The sequence below is a fragment of the Mytilus trossulus genome, chromosome 2 (assembly GCF_036588685.1).
Source record: "Mytilus trossulus isolate FHL-02 chromosome 2, PNRI_Mtr1.1.1.hap1, whole genome shotgun sequence".
Classification (NCBI taxonomy): domain Eukaryota; kingdom Metazoa; phylum Mollusca; class Bivalvia; order Mytilida; family Mytilidae; genus Mytilus; species Mytilus trossulus.
In genome coordinates this window covers 22,919,448-22,938,998 of record NC_086374.1, presented here as the reverse complement: position 1 = coordinate 22,938,998, position 19,551 = coordinate 22,919,448, and the positions used below count along the sequence as shown (strand labels likewise).

The window sequence follows — 19,551 nt, the reverse complement described above, 5'->3', positions numbered from 1 at the left end:
AGTCCAAATAATAATGACGTCTGACAAGGCTATTTTATTTTTTTCTGGGACGCCTTCCTAAAACGTTCGTAGGAAGGCTTCCTAAGAAGGCGTCCCAGAAAAAAATTAACATAGCCTTGTGGTCATAGGAAGGTGTCCCAGAATAAAATTTAAAAAGACTTGCCAGACGTAATAATTATTTGGACTACTCATATATATCATTAAAAATACACCAAAAAATTCATGTAGTTGAGAAAAATAAATACATACAAAATGTACATGAACATCCAAAAAAAGTGAAAGTTAGTATTAACTCTTTTTGCTTTAAAAATTTACAACTGCATTTAAGTATTGAATGCTTTTTTTTTGTAAATTCATTGAGGTGTAAAGCGTTGACCGAAGTACTTTTTGTATGAAGCGCGTAAGCGTAAGCGCTTCATTCTAAAAATGTGCACACGGTCAACACTTTTGCAACCCTATGAGGTTACAAAAAGAAACATTCAATACTTATAATTACTTTTTTTAGCTAGGATCATGAAAACACGAATTTTATAACTTTTTTATTCAATTCATCTGTGCACTTTATTGTGGGACCACGTGTTATCATGAATGAAAAGTTTTATTGAGTGATGCAATTGCTTGAGGAATAACATGTGATGTGCAGTTAGCCAATCAGAATAAAGTATTATAATGAAACATATATCAAATGTAATTATAACAAAATACATTATGTTGTAAGAGTTATCTCCCCAAACACTGTTTTTCTTGTAGCCACCTCTCCTTCGTAACTGTAAAAGATTTTATTTTACCAAATTGCTCGTTACATATTTAGGATAAGAATATTCTTTTGAACCATAGCTCTATGGGGACTCCATATGAGAGTTATTCCCCCTTTTTCATTTGATTCAAGTGATATGCATTTTCAACTGGTAAACCATAACTGATAGAGACCTAAGGTCTTCATGAGGTCATTGGTACTAAAAATGAAAATGAGGTCAATGTCAAAGGTCAAGGTCATATTATAAATTTTGATTTTGGCTTATTTTCACTTCTTTTCAAATACTGTATGACATTTTGACAAATAATTTTTCATAAATTATTAGTTGCGACATGTCCTTACTTGTATATTTTGGTTGAAAGGCTGCGCATACAATAAAAGGGAGTTTTTGTCCATCTTACATTTAAAATTACGCATCAAGTGGTAGTACTCATTAACCAAACATATTAAAGACCTAGGATATTTTGATTCAAGGTCCATGGTTTGTGACCTTGAAATTGAGGTCATAGGTTAATAGGACGTCATAAAGCCATAGGAACTAACATTTTAAACTGATTTTTCATATTTCAATATAAAAACAGATCTTTTCTAGTGGAAAGACTTCAATTGTTCTCTGAACAATTTGTTTTTAATTTACTTCATATTTTGTGGGAGAAGGGGGTTCAGACTATGTGGTATCAGGTCTGTTTGCGCCCAATACACTTTCGCACCTCGCACGTTCACACCCAAGGTTCCTTCGCACTCTACTCATTCGCGCCCAATTTTAATTCAAATTCAAGTTGAATAATTGGAAAATCATGATTGTTGTTTTAAATTGGTTTGGTGTAAATACTGAATGTATTTATAGCTTGGTATGAGTAAAACATTGAAGATTTAAAAGGAAAAACACAAAAGATAATTGTTTTTAAGCCCTTTGATCTGAAACAACGAAACAATAAAATATAGGAACCAAAATATAGCAATCCACTATTATAACCAAAACATGATAAAATTTATTCAACACACAGAAAAAAAAATAGTCAGAATCTCACTTCATTATGAAAGAGGTCAATGAAACAAAGTATAGCAATACACTAACCAAAACATGATTAAGAGTTATTCAACACTAAATAAAACGTTGACAAAATACCACTTTATTTAGAAAGGATTATTATTATCTTTAACAATACGCTATCCAAAACATGATTAAAATTTATTCAACACAAAAAAAAAATGCTGTCTCACTTTATTTTGAGACAATGACAACAATTATACTTATAAGAAAACACTTGCTTACAGAGTTATTAAACACAAAACCAATTAAGATTAGTTGCGAACATGTAGGGTGTGAAAGTGAAAGGGGGCGAACATGAGTTGGCGCAAACGTGAATGGGCGCCAATGGACCCGGATTCAGCCTATGTACCAGTGAGAAATATAGAAGCCTTTCCACGGGATTTATTTGTACAATTCAGGTAGTCTTGACCTATTCATTTGTCTTAAAAAAAACCCAGCCAGTTGGCACCTTCACTTCACACACACACATATACAAATATCAATTATATGCTTACGAGACATGTTGCATTGTTAAACAAATTACGGTATGTGAAAATCAAGACTTGCATAAAAACTATCCCAATATTAGAGACAGTGGCGTCATTTTTCTTCAGAGCTTTCAGCTCTTTGATTAGTAGTGTTATGTAAAACATCACAGTAACGTTTTTACTAGTGTTATGTAAAACATCACAGTAACGTTTTTACTAGTGTTATGTAAAACATCACAGTAACTTTTTTACTAGTATTATGTAAAACATCACAGTAACGTTTTTACTAGTGTTATATAAAACATCACAGTAACTTTTTTACTAGTGTTATGTAAAACATCACAGTAACGTTTTTAGTAGTGTTATGTAAAACATCACAGTAACTTTTTTACTAGTGTTATGTAAAACATCACAGTAACGTTTTTACTAGTGTTATGTAAAACATCACAGTAACGTTTTTACTAGTGTTATGTAAAACATCACAGTAACGTTTTTACTAGTGTTATGTAAAACATCACAGTAACTTTTTTACTAGTGTTATGTAAAACATCACAGTAATGTTTTTACTAGTCAGTGTTATGTAAAACATCACAGTAATGTTTTTACTAGTGTTATGTAAAACATCACAGTAACTTTTTTACTAGTGTTATGTAAAACATCACAGTAACTTTTTTACTAGTGTTATGTAAAACATCACAGTAACTTTTTTACTAGTGTTATGTAAAACATCACAGTAACGTTTTTACTAGTGTTATGTAAAACATCACAGTAACGTCTTTACTAGTGTTATGTAAAACATCACAGTAACTTTTTTACTAGTGTTATGTTAAACATCACAGTAACTTTTTTACTAGTGTTATGTAAAACATCACAGTAACGTTTTTACTAGTGTTATGTAAAACATCACAGTAACTTTTTTACTAGTGTTATGTAAAACATCACAGTAACGTTTTTACTAGTCAGTGTTATGTAAAACATCACAGTAATGTTTTTACTAGTGTTATGTAAAACATCACAGTAACTTTTTGGGATACGATTGCTGTCAAGCAATCTGTAGACTTTTACCATTGACCCTATGACACACTCCCTCACGTCATTCGTTTTATTCTAAACATTCGGCAACATCTCAGATTCTTATGATTGTCTTGCTTTAAAAGGTAAAAACAAGCAAAACAGTTGAACATAAACAACTTTCCTGTAATGTTTTACTCATAATCTTCATGTATGATATTTTCCTTGACTTATATGCGTGTTTTTAACAACACGGAAAATCAGAATTAAACAGTATTTATATTTAGTGTTTTTATAAATTTAGAAACACGTCAGAGGGAATTCCCAAATTTTGATAACTTGCGAGAGTTCTCTGAAAGCCGATCGATAATTCTATTTCTGTCACTCGCAAGAACTGAAGTGGAGTATTTCTATATTTTACCGTTATGAAACTGATATTTGATACTGTACTCTCATAAAGAAATGGAGAACCATTCATCATATCATTTAATAAACGTTCTTGTTCCAAATCGCAAGTCGCGGTTTGTTTATGTATTAATGTCCATGCGTGGTCTCACTAATTAGAGACAAAAAGAATTGTAGAGACAAAAAGCGTCAAGAAGCGACAAGAAGAATAATATTAGCAACAAGAAACTTTTTAGCGACAAGAAAACATTTTTTTATTTATATTACTTATTCGAAATAAATATTTAAAAAATATGCAAAAGAAAACAATTTCAACGACAGGAAAATTAATTTTGATAGGGGGGAAATGAAATTTGTAAATCTAATTCAGTTGCTACATTTATTTACATGATATTTTATAAGGTATCACAGGAAGTATATTTTGTCTTTTTATTTGTTTTTAAAACCATTTTTGTACAATATATAATTAGCTTGCAAAATGCATTATTTGTGCATAGTTGTCCAGAAAATTCATACACAAATTGTGAAATACAAATTAAGAACTGAAATCAAACAAGAGGAAAACATAATTAAAATGTGAATATTTTTCATCATTTTATTTAGTGTATTGTCTCATTTAACGATATTTATCATGTTTATGCATACAGATTGAAGATTAAAGGAAAATGATGACAATCTTGAGTTTTCAACAGGTGTTCACTATTCGGTACAATAATTTTATATTCTGGTGCGTGTAATTGATGAAGGTGTTAATGGATGTTATTGTTGCAATAAAACAAAGGACACACACCTAGTTAATCTCATTTGTTGCTCTTAATTGTGTATTACCTTAGAGTGAAGCCACAGCTAATGTTGGTCCTATCAGGAAAAAAATAATTGTACAGTTAGGAAGGAAATAATATTTCATGTTTTTGTTTTATTAAATCCTTCAAAAGGAAGGTGACAAATCTTTGTTTTTATTTTCATTTTATAGCGTTTACATTTCCTTTGCTCTTACACATGTTTAATTTCTACATCTATCAATATGATAATAAAAAGTACACAATCTCTTCATCGATTTTTTTTTATTTCTTCATTTTTCAATATAATCCTAAAAAATATTTTAATGTATGTGATAACAAAATGTATTCTTGTTGCTTTTTGTCACTTATTATTTTTCTTCTTATCGCTTCTTGACGCTTTTTGTCGCTAATTAGTGATGTGTGGTTTTCTTGATTTCAAGGGGTATCAGATTGAGTGATTCCCCGCTACATTGATTAATTTGAAACTCATGGGATTCTTTCTATGTCTGTCTGCATATGGAGGGCTATTGTTGTTGCATAATTTTAAATCACATGCATAATTTAAATTAAAATAAATGTTTCATCGTAAAAATTACCTATAACACCCCTTCAGCAGAAAATGGAATCTTCCATGTTATCGTTTCGAGTTGTCTCCCTTTTCGAAGTATTCGTCAAGAAGAATTAACTAGTTAATGCCGGTAAACGTCGTATTATATTAAGAACGATCTCAATGTAAACAGAGGAGTGTGTACGGAAAGGAGTCATGCCCTCAGACCCAAAGGAACTTCAATAATTAAAGAGTAAGAAATGGGGTTCCTCCTAAACTGGTCCGCCGTTCTATAGACTATATATAGCTTCGCACCGAAGGTCAGTGTAGCGATAAGTGAACACAATATGATAGGGGTCCAGTTTATGGTTCCTCCTAGAATTACGGTGATAAGATACGGAAGCAAGTTAACTCGTACCACGGCATTGGAAACAAAAAAGTTAACTTGTACTACTGGGAAGTCGTAACATTCAGAAAAATATATAAAAAATATGATGTTTTATGGGTTTCTGTTTGTAAACTTAATAGAAATAAAGTTGAATTACTTGAATTTTACACAGGAGTTAAATGAAAACTTAGACAAAAATAAAGAATGTTTAAAGCATTAATGTTTTAACTGATCTTTCAAACTAGAACAAAGGCGGATCTAGCCCCCCCCTTTTTTTTGTGGAAAAAATTTGGTTGATAATAAAGGGAATCATTGAAGCATGACTGGAGCGGGCTCCCCCTAAGGAAAAGTTCTGGATCCGCCACTGTAGAACTTAATCCAGAGGAAAGTTAAAACATTGCTTTAACTGTACCTTATTAAAATTGAACATGTTGAATATGTATATATCCAATTTAAGTTAATTAAAGCTGTAATCCATGATCACAAATTGAATGCTATGTTTACAATTGTTGAAAGCCATGTGCTTTTTTTGCGGGGAAAATGCGGACCCCCTTAACAGGAATCAGTTAAATTTCATTGTTACATTTATTTATAGACAGTAAAAATAATTTTGGCAATCATTTTGACTAACTGCTAAGATTTTATTATTCATGAAAAATTTTCTTCGGGTGAAACTGTATATATACCTTAATTATCTACATCTGCCACAGTATTTTCTATCCAATATACAAGGAACATAAGCTACAAATTGGTCATTGTACTTTCAAATTATATACATTTTACAGACTTAAGAGGTATTGGGTGAAAGTAACGTATATCATGTATATTCATCATTTAACACCATTTGAATGCATTTAAATAAGTTGGTACGAGTTAGCAATGGTACGAGTTTGATTTTTTTTTAATGGTACGAGTTTACAATGGTACAGGATAACTATAATTCGATAAAACACAATAAGTACATGGCTCATACACTTGTAACGGGGATTGGCTATTCTTTAAGTTGAGTGACTATTCAGATTGTTACATTTTGCATGTGCAGTTGAATTAGTTTAGAGAATTTATACTATCCAGCTGTACCAGGGTTACCGGCCAAAAATGCTTGAGACTCGCGCATGTTCATGCTTTTTTTGCAACAGTATTCTTGGATCTATTTCTTTCCTCTTTGATCTTTTGAATTTTGGCCAAATCTTATGCATTTGTTTAATGAAAATTTGGCAGAACTGCTATAAATGTGTCAATGAAAACTATGGCAATCGTATCCCTCAGAGCATTCTGCTCTTTGATTTACTAGTGTTATGTAAAACATCACAGTAACTTTAACACCAAAATTTTTTCAGGTCAATGAATATCATGAATATAGACATACCACATGCATATTATACTGAAATTTATTAAATGAAAGAGCATTTTGTCCTTTATTTAGAAGGACCTTTCAAAGTTAGAATGCATACAACAAGCAACAAATCCAAGGTGCTGTAGCCCCAATAAATGAGCAGCTAGATGCTAGGTTTTTAGCTGTTTTGTTTGATTTATCTGAATAATACATGAAGTTTGTGATATCTAGGTACAGTTGACATACCTATCTAGTATATATGTGTGTTGGTTGTCTTTACAGGGATGTTAAGCCATCAGATGATGGAAAATATGTCTGTAGAGTAGGGAATGAAGGTGGATTTACAAAACAGAGTGTCTTTCTTAATGTACAAGGTAGGTGCACATGTCCAATAGACTGATTTTAGGGCTTGTTTTAATCCAAATATAAACATGTGATTAACTAACAGTCATCCAAATATAACATGTCAATAATAGTTATACAGTTATAGTTGTTTAAGTTGTTTTACATTTGTCATTTCGGGCAACTGACTATGGGAAATAGGTTGAAAGTAATACAGTGATCTAAAGTTTCTAAATTCTGTGTCATTGATCTCTGGTGAAGAGATGTCTCATTGGCAATTATACCACATATTATTTCTATATCTAAATATTGAAAGGACATCCATAGTATGAGCAAGTCAACAATTAAAACAGACATCTGAATATAAACATTTCATTAAATGAACCCAAATATAAACAGCTAGGTCAATATTAAATGAACAGAAATCCAAATGTGATTATTTCAATAAGTAACAGATGCCAAAATATAAACTGGTTAACAATGAACATATGTCTAAGTATACAGATGTTAATAATGAACAGATGCTTAAATATAAACGTATAATTAATGAACAGATTTCAAAATATAAGTAGGTCAATAATGAACAGAAATTCAAATATAAATATTTCAATAAGGATTGATTATTTGTTGTTTCCCTAATATCCAACGGCAAATATTTCAAATATGTTAGGGATAAGCACAAATTAACATTAAAAACAATAGGTTGGTTCTGTATAACATTCTGATAACATTTTTAAATGTTGGACTGCCACTGGAAAATGGGTATATACGAAAATGTTGGATAGGGACAGAAATTTGGCCTTGCAAAAAGGCCACCCCTGAAATATTTGCCTAATGAATATTAATATATTAATGCAGTTATTTATATAAGATCTTTCAATGTTTTTTCAGTGCCACCTGAAGTAACTGTAGATCCAACAGAACAGGATTTCAAAGTTGGTAGAAAAGTATCATTCATGTGTATTGCCAATGGTAACCCTGCTCCAAGTTACTATTGGTTACGAGATGGTGAACTTTTGATCCCTAACAACAGAATTAAGATATCAGGGAATGTATTATCAATCGAGAAATTGGTGAGAGAAGATAAGGGAAGCTACCAATGTTTAGCTAGGAATACAGCTGGAGAAAGTGTGGCCATAGCTCAACTTAGTTATATTGGTATGAACAGCAAACACATAAAATTACTCAATTCATAGGTCTTAAATATATATATATCTTTTTTAAGTTCAAGAATCAGAACAAAGGATGCTGTATATTAAGATACTTTATTGAACAGAACTAAAGCACTTGTATTTGTTGGGTGATAAAAGTATGATCTTTTAGAAAATAAATTTTAAAGGTATTATTTTCACCATATTATTTGGTTTATAAGATTCACAAGTACAAAACAGTGAAAATCACATGAGTTTTTCACTTCACAGAATAGGGATCTAAATAAATAAGAGAAGAAAAATAAAATATAAATACTTATAATGATCCATTTCAGTAATTACTGAAACCATGTAGGTTTGTTACTAATTTTAACATGGATATGATTTTTACAGAGAAACCAGAGATTACAGTTTATGAAAAAGAATTAATTGTATCTGCTGGTGACCCAGCTATTCTAAAGTGTTCATCCAAAGGAATCCCACCACCTATGGTCACCTGGAACAGGGGCGATGTAGAGGTATTTATTATAAAAATAAAATTGAGAATGGAAATGGGGAATGTGTCAAAGAGACAACAACCCGACCAAAATAAAAAAACACAACAGCAGAAGGTCACCAACAGGTCTTCAATGTAGCGAGAAATTCACGCACCTGGAGGCTATACATATTTATGCATCTTTAGTCTAGTCTTAGTCAACCCTGTCTCGCCTGTTATTGCTGCTGTCAGTGTAAAATAGTTGAGTTGATTGTAAGAAATTAATTCACTTATCAGAAAAATATTAAAATATAATTTTTGTTTTGTTTAATCATTAATGAAGGTGAAATATTGAAATAATTAATGCAGCCACTATGGTTCAATTTTGTCAAAATAAGCTGTTGTTGTCTGCTCTATTTTCAGGTTGTTGTCTCTTTGACACATTCCCCATTTCCATTCTCAATTTTAAGAAACATTGCTGATGAATTATCCACTTGCAAGTTTTAACCTTCAATTAAACCCTTTCGCTAAAGATGGGTTATGCATACACTAGGTGTAAAGGAAAATAATATCAACAATGAAAGTGACTTGCATGTGTTCGCTTTCTATTTATATCTATTTTTATGTTTTTATTGAGTTATATAACTATTAGCAGTCTTCGAAGGTTAGGTCAATGGTTTATTAGGTGATTTCTAGACTAAATTCACAGGAAATGTTGATACTTATTATCTAGTCTATGCACCAAAAATTGTTCATGATTTGAATATTCATTTTAGTAGGTTATAAATCCAATATGAGAATTTTAGTCAAATCAGTGATCAGTGAATTTGACAGCTAATGCCCCTTAAATATACAAAGGTATTTAAGGGCATTAGTATCTTTTTGTGAGTGTTCACATACAGTTCTATTTAATTATTACGTTTAGTTCTGATAGTCATCATCTGATAAATGCAGATACAAGATGTGGGTAATTTTGTTATTGTCTAATCTGATTCTAGTGATTTATTTCAGATAACAGCTTTGTCCTATGTTAAGTTATCAAAAGATGGACAGTTGACAATCTTTGGCACACAGGAACAAGATGCTGGGATTTATCGCTGTGTAGCTAGTAACAGTGCTGGGTCTACATCTGTAACAACTCAACTAACTGTCGGATGTAAGTGTCTGTCATAAACCAGTATATGTCAGTAAACTATACATGCTCATTAAATCCTCTAGTTATGGTATACATCTACTGCATAAAGAAAGCTGCTATATTAAAAGGCATGGTTAATTTATTCAATTTATTCATTCAAACATGTGATTTTACTATAACTCAGATTAAGCATCAGTAGAAACCATAATGCAACATAATTATATAAAATCTTAAATTTGGTTTGTATTTCCTTGTTTCATAGCTGAAGCTAGAATAACTGGACCACCTCTTAACACTGGAGCTGACATAGGAACCAATGCTACATTGACATGTAGAGCCTCAGGACAACCTCGGCCTACCATAACATGGCTGACCAATGGAAAACCTGTCAATGTTGAAGAAGGAAGATTAATGCAGCTAGCAGGAGGAGAATTGTTTATACAAGGTAAAACATAATGGTACAGTATAACCTGTGTAATCCATCACACTGGGGGACTAGAAAAAAGGTCGGATTAAGCAGGGTGTCGGAATACTCAAACATTGTTTTGCAAGGATAGGCACATTTAAGAGCATGAAAATGTGTCAGTTAAAGCAGGCTTTAGGATTACTCAGGTGTAGCATTATGCAGGTTACACTGTAGTTAAAACAGGTTAAATTGAAGTTTAAGCAGAAATATCTTATTCATTGACAAAACTTTTAAAATGTTACTGTTGACAGGAGTGAATGAATGTTATTATAATTTTTGTGGCAAATGCTTATTTCTCCAAGTAAAAAAAAGTGCATGTCCGAATTTCAGCATCACCAAGTGATTACTGGAAATATTATTTCTTCCAAATAACCATCAGAGATTGGATCACACTCCCTTCAAGGGTTGTATCAGAAATGTCACTCAAGGCTTTGTAAGTCATGGCAGATTAATTAGTTTCTTGTTAAGCATGTTTATAGAGATTGATTTACTATTCTTCTTTGTATAATTCCTGATGTGACATCAAGCAATATGTCAATCAATCCTTTAGACATCTGTATTTGTTCAGTAAGCTTCATTTATTGAAGTTTTAAGACATGAGTAAGCTCCATTTTTTTGAAGTTTAAAGACATGTTTAATAGTTATTATAAGTAATTAGATTTATGCTATTATTGTTTATATATTTTAACAGGAGTTAAACCAGAAGATGAAGGGCGGTACACTTGTGTTGTCAAAAATAGGTTTGGGACAAGAGACCATACGGCATACCTAACTGTTACTGGAATATGTGAGTAGGAGGATATTATGACTTGCCTATTAGAAAAGACAACAGATTTTACTGGAAAATGTTTGAATTGTCAAAGGAGGGATTTGAGTGCATGTAAAACTGGTTTATCCTTCACCATTTTGTGCCAGTATCAAGTCAAGTACTTGTTTACCTCTATAAATTTATCGAATGTTTTCAGCTGTCCGTTCTATGAAATTCAAGGAACTTCAAATACACAACAAATAATCAATCTTGGGAAGTATTGAAATTTTCTTCATATTTTTCGCAGGAACTCTGAAATTTATATTAAATGTTATGTTGGAATGATTTACCATTTGATCCACAGGTTTATTTATTAAGTGCATGTGTATATCATTCAGTGAGACCTGTGATTGCATACACTGTTCAATCATTTACACATCTTTATGTGTATATATTGTGTATTTTATTTAGTGAGACCTGTGATTGCATACACTGTTCCATACATTGATGTGATCAAAGGCAAAAATATAACCTTGGACTGTGTTCTGGTACAAGGAAATCCTAAACCTACTGTTCATTGGTTGGCCAGAGGTCAAGAGGTTATCAAGGACAGCCATTTTGTGTTAGAATCAGCCAGTAAAGTAGTGATAACAAACGTACAGGAGGAGCATGAAGGAGTATATACTTGTTTAGCTACTAATGTTGCTGGTAATTCCACATCAGTTGTGTCCATTAACGTGCAAGGTAGGTAATGTATTGTCCTTAATTAGGTTAAGATTTTGTTAAGTGGTATATTTGTAGTGTAGCTTCAGATATTCAAACAAAGGTTATTAATCAACATCCTATCAAATAAACTCGAAAGAAACTGTTTTAAAACTTTATGCAAACAAACAACACAAAAATGAATACGAAAAATAACAATAATAATAATTCATTCAAGAAAAATATACTTAACAAATTGCAGTTTACTGTAAACAATCTCATCAGTTTAAACTCAAGCATATCTAGCTGCTGATTATTTATCATGCAATTAACCAAAAGGCCACTTCTTAGGCTATGCCATGTACTTTTTTCCATGATTTGAACTGATGTTATACTGTGCCCTTTTTTTTATAACATTTATCACTTTAATTTTGATTGAGTTGTTCACATTTGTGAAGAATGAAATTTATAGATCAATGTTGCAAGCTTATCCTTTATATTTATATCTATTGTCATTACAGTGCCTCCAAAGTTAAACACTGCAAGTCCAGAGAATCAGCAAACAAATTTTACAGTAAACCTTGGTTCTGGAGTTGTCCTCCCTTGTGAAGTGGAAGGAGACCCTCTTCCTGATATAGTTTGGTTCAAAGATGAAATTCCGATCTCCATGACAGACTTACACTACTTTATCACCCAGGATGGAAGTTTAGAAATATTTAGCTCTGACTCAACAGATACTGGACAATACAGATGTCGTGCATCAAATGTTGTGGGGGATATAGATAAAACGGTTTCTCTCTTTGTTAGAGGTTATTACATATACATTGTGCTTGTTCAACTTGCATTGGTTTTCTGCATCAAAGGGTCTACAAGGGAAAGATCTATTCAAATCTTATGCTAAAAGGTGCAAGTAATGAAAATTAGTATTCTTTGTCTAGTACCAATTACCATCAGAAATTCAGTTTTTTTTTTATCGAATATGATTTTCAGGAACTGTTTGAAAGTGTTCATGGACACCATTTTAAGAATTAATCCAGTCACTAATAAATAAAAAAATTAACCATCATTCCACAAATCTGTATTTATCATGAATTCTGTTGGCATTATTATTTACACTCTTCTAAAGAGGATGATATCCTTTGATTTAAAAGGTTAAGGGCATACGATACAGTTACAGGGGAGGTAATGACATTGCTAACACAAAATGTTATTTTCATAACGTCAAACTATGACATATCGGGAAAAGATGCATTTTTCGATTGATTTTTATCATTTAAACTGATTTGATTTGAAAACGAGTGCATGAACCCCTATTTTTTTAAACGGCATTTTGTTTCGTTTTACAAGGAGATTATGTGACCCAAATTTTATAAAACTGTAAATAGCACAATTTTTTTTAATTTTGATAAACATGAAGCAAAAAATGACATTTTTTCCTCTATTCATGAACATTTGATAAATATGAGTTTTTTCTGAATAAAAATTGCATAAATTTTAATGATACTTTTTAATATAAAATACAGAAATTTCCAATTATTTTACAAAAACAATTTGTGTTTATCTTTTAAAACAAAAAAGTAATGTCTTCCTTTCGAAAATGAAAATACTGACACAAATCTGAATTTTGAGCAAATATACAAAATTTCCACCTCATTTTACTCAAAAAGTAGTACATGAAGGTATAAATTTTATTACATAATTGATTTAATCAGGTAAAAAATAGCCCATATGCAAATTTTCATCAACTTGTAAATACAGGTTCAAAACTGTAGTGTATGCCCGGCATAAGATACAGTTACAGGGGGAGGTAATGACGTTGCTAACATAAAATGTTATTTTCGCGACGTCAAACTGTGACATATCGGGAAAAGATGCATTTTTCGGCTGATTTTTATCATTCAAACTGATTTAATTTGAAAACGCGTTCATGGACCCCTATTTTTCAAAACAGCAATTTGTTTCATTTTGCAGGGAGATTATGTGACCCAACTTTTTTAAAACTGTAAATAGAGGATTTTTAAAAATTTTATAAACAGGTAGTAAAAAATTACGTATTTTCCTCAATTCATGAATATTTGATAAATATGAGTTATTTCTGATTTAAAAAATGCATAATTTTTTAGGATACTTATAAAATACAGAAATTACTGATTATTTAACAAAAAACAATTTGTGTTTATCTTTTATAACAAAAAAGTTGTGTCTTTCTTTCGAAAAAGAAATTACGGCCACAAATCTGAATTTTGAACAAATATACAAAATTTCGACCTCATTTTACTCAAAAAGTAGCACATGAAGATATATTTTTTATTACATATTTGATTGAATCAGGTAAAAAATAGCCTATATGCAAATTTTCACGAACTTGTAAATACAGGATCAAAATGTATCGTATGCCCTTAAGGAGTCTTGTTAATTTGAATCAAGGAAATTCTGCTTTAAGTAAGCTTTGAAATTATTTAAAATTTGTCTAAAACAGAAGTTTTCATAAATTGAGGACATCATAAATATTGATAAAGAAATGAGATTGTGTCTGATAACCATTTGATGCTTCAATGCATTTAAAAACCTCAAAATTTGGTATTTCTTTGTCTTCATCAGATAAAAAAAAAACTAAAGGTTTAAAACTATATACTGTGAATTCATTAATATTCATTGGATACTAATTATCGTGGATTTTGTGGGTACAGAAGAACCACGAATTCAAATATTCAATGATTACAAATTTCCTAAAGGAATGTCTGCAGACTTTTGCAAAATCACGAATTAAATATCCACGAATATGCAAATTTTCTTCAAACCACGAAAATTGGTACCCACGAAAAAAAATGAATCCACAGTAATAGAAAGATAACTTATTCCCAAATAATGCAATATTTATAAAAGTCCAGGTGACAAAAACTGTTAACTGATGGTGTCCTGGTTGACTATTAGGGTTCATGGCAATTTTACAATTTATTCCCAAATCATGCTTAAAAATGAAAATGCTAAGGGCAAATGATACAGTTACAGGGGAGGTTATGACGTTGCTAACATAAAATGTTATATTTGCGACGTCACACTGTTACATACGGGGAAAAGATGCATTTTTCAACTGAATTTTATCATTTAAACTGATTTAAATTGAAAAAGAGTGCATGGACCCCTATTTTTTAAAATGACATTTTGTTTCATTTTGCAGGGAGATTATGTGAACCAAATTTTATAAAACTGTACAAAGTGCAATTTTTTTAATGTATTAATATACAGCAAAAAATAAAGTTTTTTTCTCAATTTGTGATCATTTGATAAATATGAGTTATTTCTGAATGAAAAATGCATAAGTTTTTATGATACATATGAAATACAGAAATTACTGATTATTTAACAAAAAACAATTTGTGTTTATCTTTTAAAACAAAAAAGTTATGGTTTTCTTTCGAAAGGGAAAATACGGCCACAAATCTGACTTTTTAGCAAATATACAAAATTTCGACCTCATTTAACTCAAAAAGTAGCACATAAAGGTATAATTTTTTTTACATATTTGATTTAATCAGGGAAAAAATAGCCTATATGGAAATTTTCATCAAACTATACGGGATCAAAACTGTATAGTTTGCCCTTAACATACTTAGAGCACATTGGTGTTGTTCACTAGACATTCATTTGCATGAGGAGATTGGGGTTAGAATTCATGTATACAGTATCAAAATATTTCATTCATATATGTTTAACATATTTTAATTTTTGTTTTAATTTTTGTATGTACTGTATGTTAATGTCTTGAATGAAAAATAATAAAGAAAAATATGTCTATAGTTGTGTATAATCCACACCCTTTGTACAAACAACATATTTTGGTTTAAAAAATGCAAGCTATACAGGACCAAAAACAGTAATTCTATTTTAATTACAGTTCCACCAACTATAGAAGGAGAACAGAATGTTGAACAGACTGTATTAAAGGGTGATACGGTGACATTAAGTTGTACTGTCAATGGGATACCAGATCCTACTGTCCATTGGAGGAAAAACTTCAAGACCTTTAACCCTAAATCTGGTAGATTTGTTTTTGATGAATTTGGACTGACTATATCGAGAGTAAAGACAAGTGATAAAGCAATTTATGAATGTGTAGCTGATAATGAGGCAGGGGAGACAACTAAAGTTATAACAGTTTCTGTACACAGTGAGTTGTTACCTATTACCGTACACTACAGTAAACAAGACAAACTATATATTAAATGCTAGGTTAATATCTATTTCATACACTTTATGATTGCTTTGTATTCTTTGTTTCTTTTTCGATTCAAGTACAAATAGATTATTTATATTCCAACAATTTGTGTATAATTTAATGTGTGTATGATTGAATATCACATTTTGCAATACCATATTATCCATCTATCTAGATATAGGAAGATGTGGTGTGAGTGCCAATGAGGCAACTCTCCATCCAAATAACAATTTAAAAAGTAAACCATTATAGATTAAAGTACGGCCTTCAACACGGAGCCTTGGCTCACAACGAACAACAAGCTATAAAGGGCCCGAAAATTACTAGTGTAAAACCATTCAAAAGGGAAAACCAACGGTCTAATCTATATAAACAAAACAGGAAACGAGAAACACGTATATATTACATAAACAAACGACAACTACTGTACATCAGATTCCTGACTTAGGACAGGTGCAAACATTTGCAGCGGGATAAAACGTTTTAATGGATCCAAACCTTCTCCCTTTTTTTGAAACAATAGCATAACATCACAACATAGAAAAACACACGATAAAATATAAATTGGCAGACTTAACTCAATTGAAAAAAGTATGATTACAAAATGAACGAATAAATTTGATCTGCGATATCTGAATACAAATGCACAGTTAATTAAATATGAGAGACAAACATTCATCACCAAAAAACTAACAAACAAATTCAAACAAAGCCATGGCAGGACATCACTGAGAAATATTTAACCCTTCGAAAATATTGATCAATATTCACTTTAGAAAAAAAACGGTTTAAAAAAAAATAATTATAATCTTGAAGTCTATACAAATGTAGTAAGAATAAGTGAAAAATGTATGTTAAAATGATCCCTGGCAGATAAAAAAATATGCTTGCTCTGTTTCACATCATCAATTAAGGAAGCTAGCTAAAATAGGTGTTTGTTGAATACTGCTGTTTAAGAAAACAATAAAAAACAGGTACACCACTCTTTATCAGACTTCAGTGATGCCTCATAGATTTTTGTTTGTTTTAGGTCTATGAGTAAGGTTTTGAAATCTCTTTCATAATTATACCCCTGCTCCATTGTCAAAATTTACTCCAGGTTCTTCCTTTAGTTGTCTGCCATAACATTTGGGACTTGTGCACCAAAACCAAAGTTTGATTATAATGTTGCTTTTACTAATGTCATTTATTATCTATTTAAGTCGGACATTTTGAAGCCTGCCAGATCTATAAAGACTGAAAATACCGTCAAAAATACAGAAAACCGGTTTACTGTCAGGTTGGCAATTCAATTTATGTTGAGATGTGAAATGATTTTTTTCTTTTCAATTTTTTATTTCAGCACCTCCAACAATTGCTAGTGGAGATCCATCACAACTGACAGTTACCAAAGGTGTTTCTGTGAATCTGAACTGTGAAATGGAAGGTGAACCAATGCCAACAGTCACATGGAGAAAAGATGGTGTCATAATAGATGTGGAATCTTATAAATATCAGCTGATAGGATCTGGATCCCTGACAATACATGATGTAGGAGTACAAGATGGCGGCCATTTTGTTTGTCAGGCAGAGAATGTGGCAGGGGATGTCTCTAAAGAGTTTGATTTAAATGTTCATGGTATGAGCTTAAGCATGTATCACAGCAAGATTTTTATGACGAGCTGTTAAATTCATTTTGTTACACATAAGCTAGATCTCGAGGTATGCGAAACAGTTCATTCACTTCCCATAGAAGTACACATAACACTTTGTTCATGTACCTTAGAGGTACATTTATCACTTTATTCTACTTCTCTTGGTATCTAGTTGAAGTATTTAAATCAAATCATTAATTTGTCACAATTGGTCTAGTAGTTAAGACATAGATGATCATAGTAAAATTTTATGAAGGATTACAATTTCTGAGAAGAAAAAACACAATTTACAGGCATCTCACAAAATGTTTTTACTGATTGGACCAAAAAGGGTTGACATGTTTAATAGGCATTCATCAGTTATCAGATATTCACTAAATTAAGGAGGGGTATTGCTTTTAGAATAAATTGTTAACAATATGAGTCTCTCTTTTGTAGCTCCTCCAGAACTACCACAAGATTTACCTGCTACAACAAAAGTAGTTGAAGGAGAATCAGTGACATTAGTCTGTCCTGCTGTTGGTACCCCTATACCCACCATTACCTGGTACAAAGATAACATACCTATCACAGATCCAGTCATCTTATCAGATGGATCTCTCAATATAGAAATGGTCAAATCATCTGATGAAGGATCATACAGCTGTCGGGCTACAAATCAGGCTGGTTCTGTTGAAAGAAATGTCACTTTAGATGTACATGGTATGAAATATTCTTTTTATGTCAAATAGTATTAAACTTATACACAATGCTTATTATCACTAAATGTAGATTAATTTTAGTTTTGGTTGCACCACTTTCACCATATTGAGTAATGCCCCTTTATTGATGTGCATATAAAGGGGAGGGGGGCATCTATCTCCCAATGACACATCCTTTTTTATGTTTAATGGGACATATGCCTGATAAACTTCTTACTTTCTGAAGAAGGAGTTACACAGAGGAAAGGGAGTCCATTCATCCATTTTTCCTTCCATCCCATTCTGAATCTGCAACTTTCAACTGTTCTTTCTTTATGTGGTGTAGTGGTTATTATTTTCAATTAGCAGTACTTCTTGTTGTATAGTCATGTCTGTTCAGTTGTCTCAAAATGACATAGCATTACATGAATACTGTTAATTCAGAAATTATTGCGTGCATTTATTATTGCAAGTCAGTTAAGACTTGAATGGGATTTTAATTTTTACGATTTTGAGAAAAATCCTGTTCATATAAAATATTTCAAAATGCGAGTTTAAATATTATTGCGTTTACAACTCTGTCGCTTTTTTTTGCAATAATAAAAACCTAGCATTAATTTCTGAATTTACAGTAGTTAAAAATTTCACAATTCAGAAAATAAATGAGATTTGTTTGTGTATGAATGAATTATCAATGTTTTGAATAATTTGATGAGGATACTATTGGCATGGTTTGTTGGAATTTTAATAGTATTGCAAGAGGGGGGCAAGGGGTTTAACTGTTATGCTGTTATGGGGCATTTTAATTCTTTGTTATCTGTTATTCTAAAAATGTATTTCCTGTTAGCTGTTATTGTCTAATTCTTTGTTAGCTGTTATAGGACTTTTTTCTATTTTGTTATCTGTTATTGTGAGAATCTATTTGCTGTTAACTGTTATTGAAAATTTGAATGTTAGCATTTTGACAGCCAATCTACCGTAGAAATTGAAGATAATTGAAAATTGTGATTTGAATGGATAATAGTCTCATTGGCACGCTTACCACATCTTCTTACAACGTATATCTATTGGGGTCTTTCTACTGGTGATATCGGGTAGCCCTGTATTTGAAGAAGAATCTCAGTATCATACATCACAAAAACATATAAAATCAATTGGACCCAGGACCATTCCAGTATATATAATTATTATCCTTTGTAATAAATTCCATTGTCTGGGAACATTTAGCATTTTATACAAATTATAATTTACT

General features: G+C 31.3%; 1 protein-coding gene across 6 annotated transcripts in view; it reads left to right on the top strand.

Annotated features, from left to right (window-relative positions):
• LOC134706762 (hemicentin-1-like) overlaps nucleotides 1-19,551 on the top strand; it is a 107,052-nt gene that overhangs the window by 23,156 nt on the left and 64,345 nt on the right. For all 6 annotated transcript variants that reach the window (XR_010105656.1, XR_010105657.1, XM_063566024.1 and 3 more), the window contains 11 exons: nucleotides 7,030-7,121; nucleotides 7,981-8,247; nucleotides 8,634-8,758; nucleotides 9,727-9,871; nucleotides 10,113-10,295; nucleotides 11,008-11,103; nucleotides 11,536-11,808; nucleotides 12,288-12,575; nucleotides 15,665-15,937; nucleotides 17,328-17,603; nucleotides 18,058-18,321. Coding sequence is in view for 4 of the 6 variants with exons in the window: in XM_063566024.1 (XP_063422094.1) it covers nucleotides 7,030-7,121; nucleotides 7,981-8,247; nucleotides 8,634-8,758; nucleotides 9,727-9,871; nucleotides 10,113-10,295; nucleotides 11,008-11,103; nucleotides 11,536-11,808; nucleotides 12,288-12,575; nucleotides 15,665-15,937; nucleotides 17,328-17,603; nucleotides 18,058-18,321 (2,282 nt within the window). In the remaining 2 variants the exon portion in view is untranslated. The remainder of the gene's footprint in view (nucleotides 1-7,029; nucleotides 7,122-7,980; nucleotides 8,248-8,633; nucleotides 8,759-9,726; nucleotides 9,872-10,112; nucleotides 10,296-11,007; nucleotides 11,104-11,535; nucleotides 11,809-12,287; nucleotides 12,576-15,664; nucleotides 15,938-17,327; nucleotides 17,604-18,057; nucleotides 18,322-19,551) is intronic.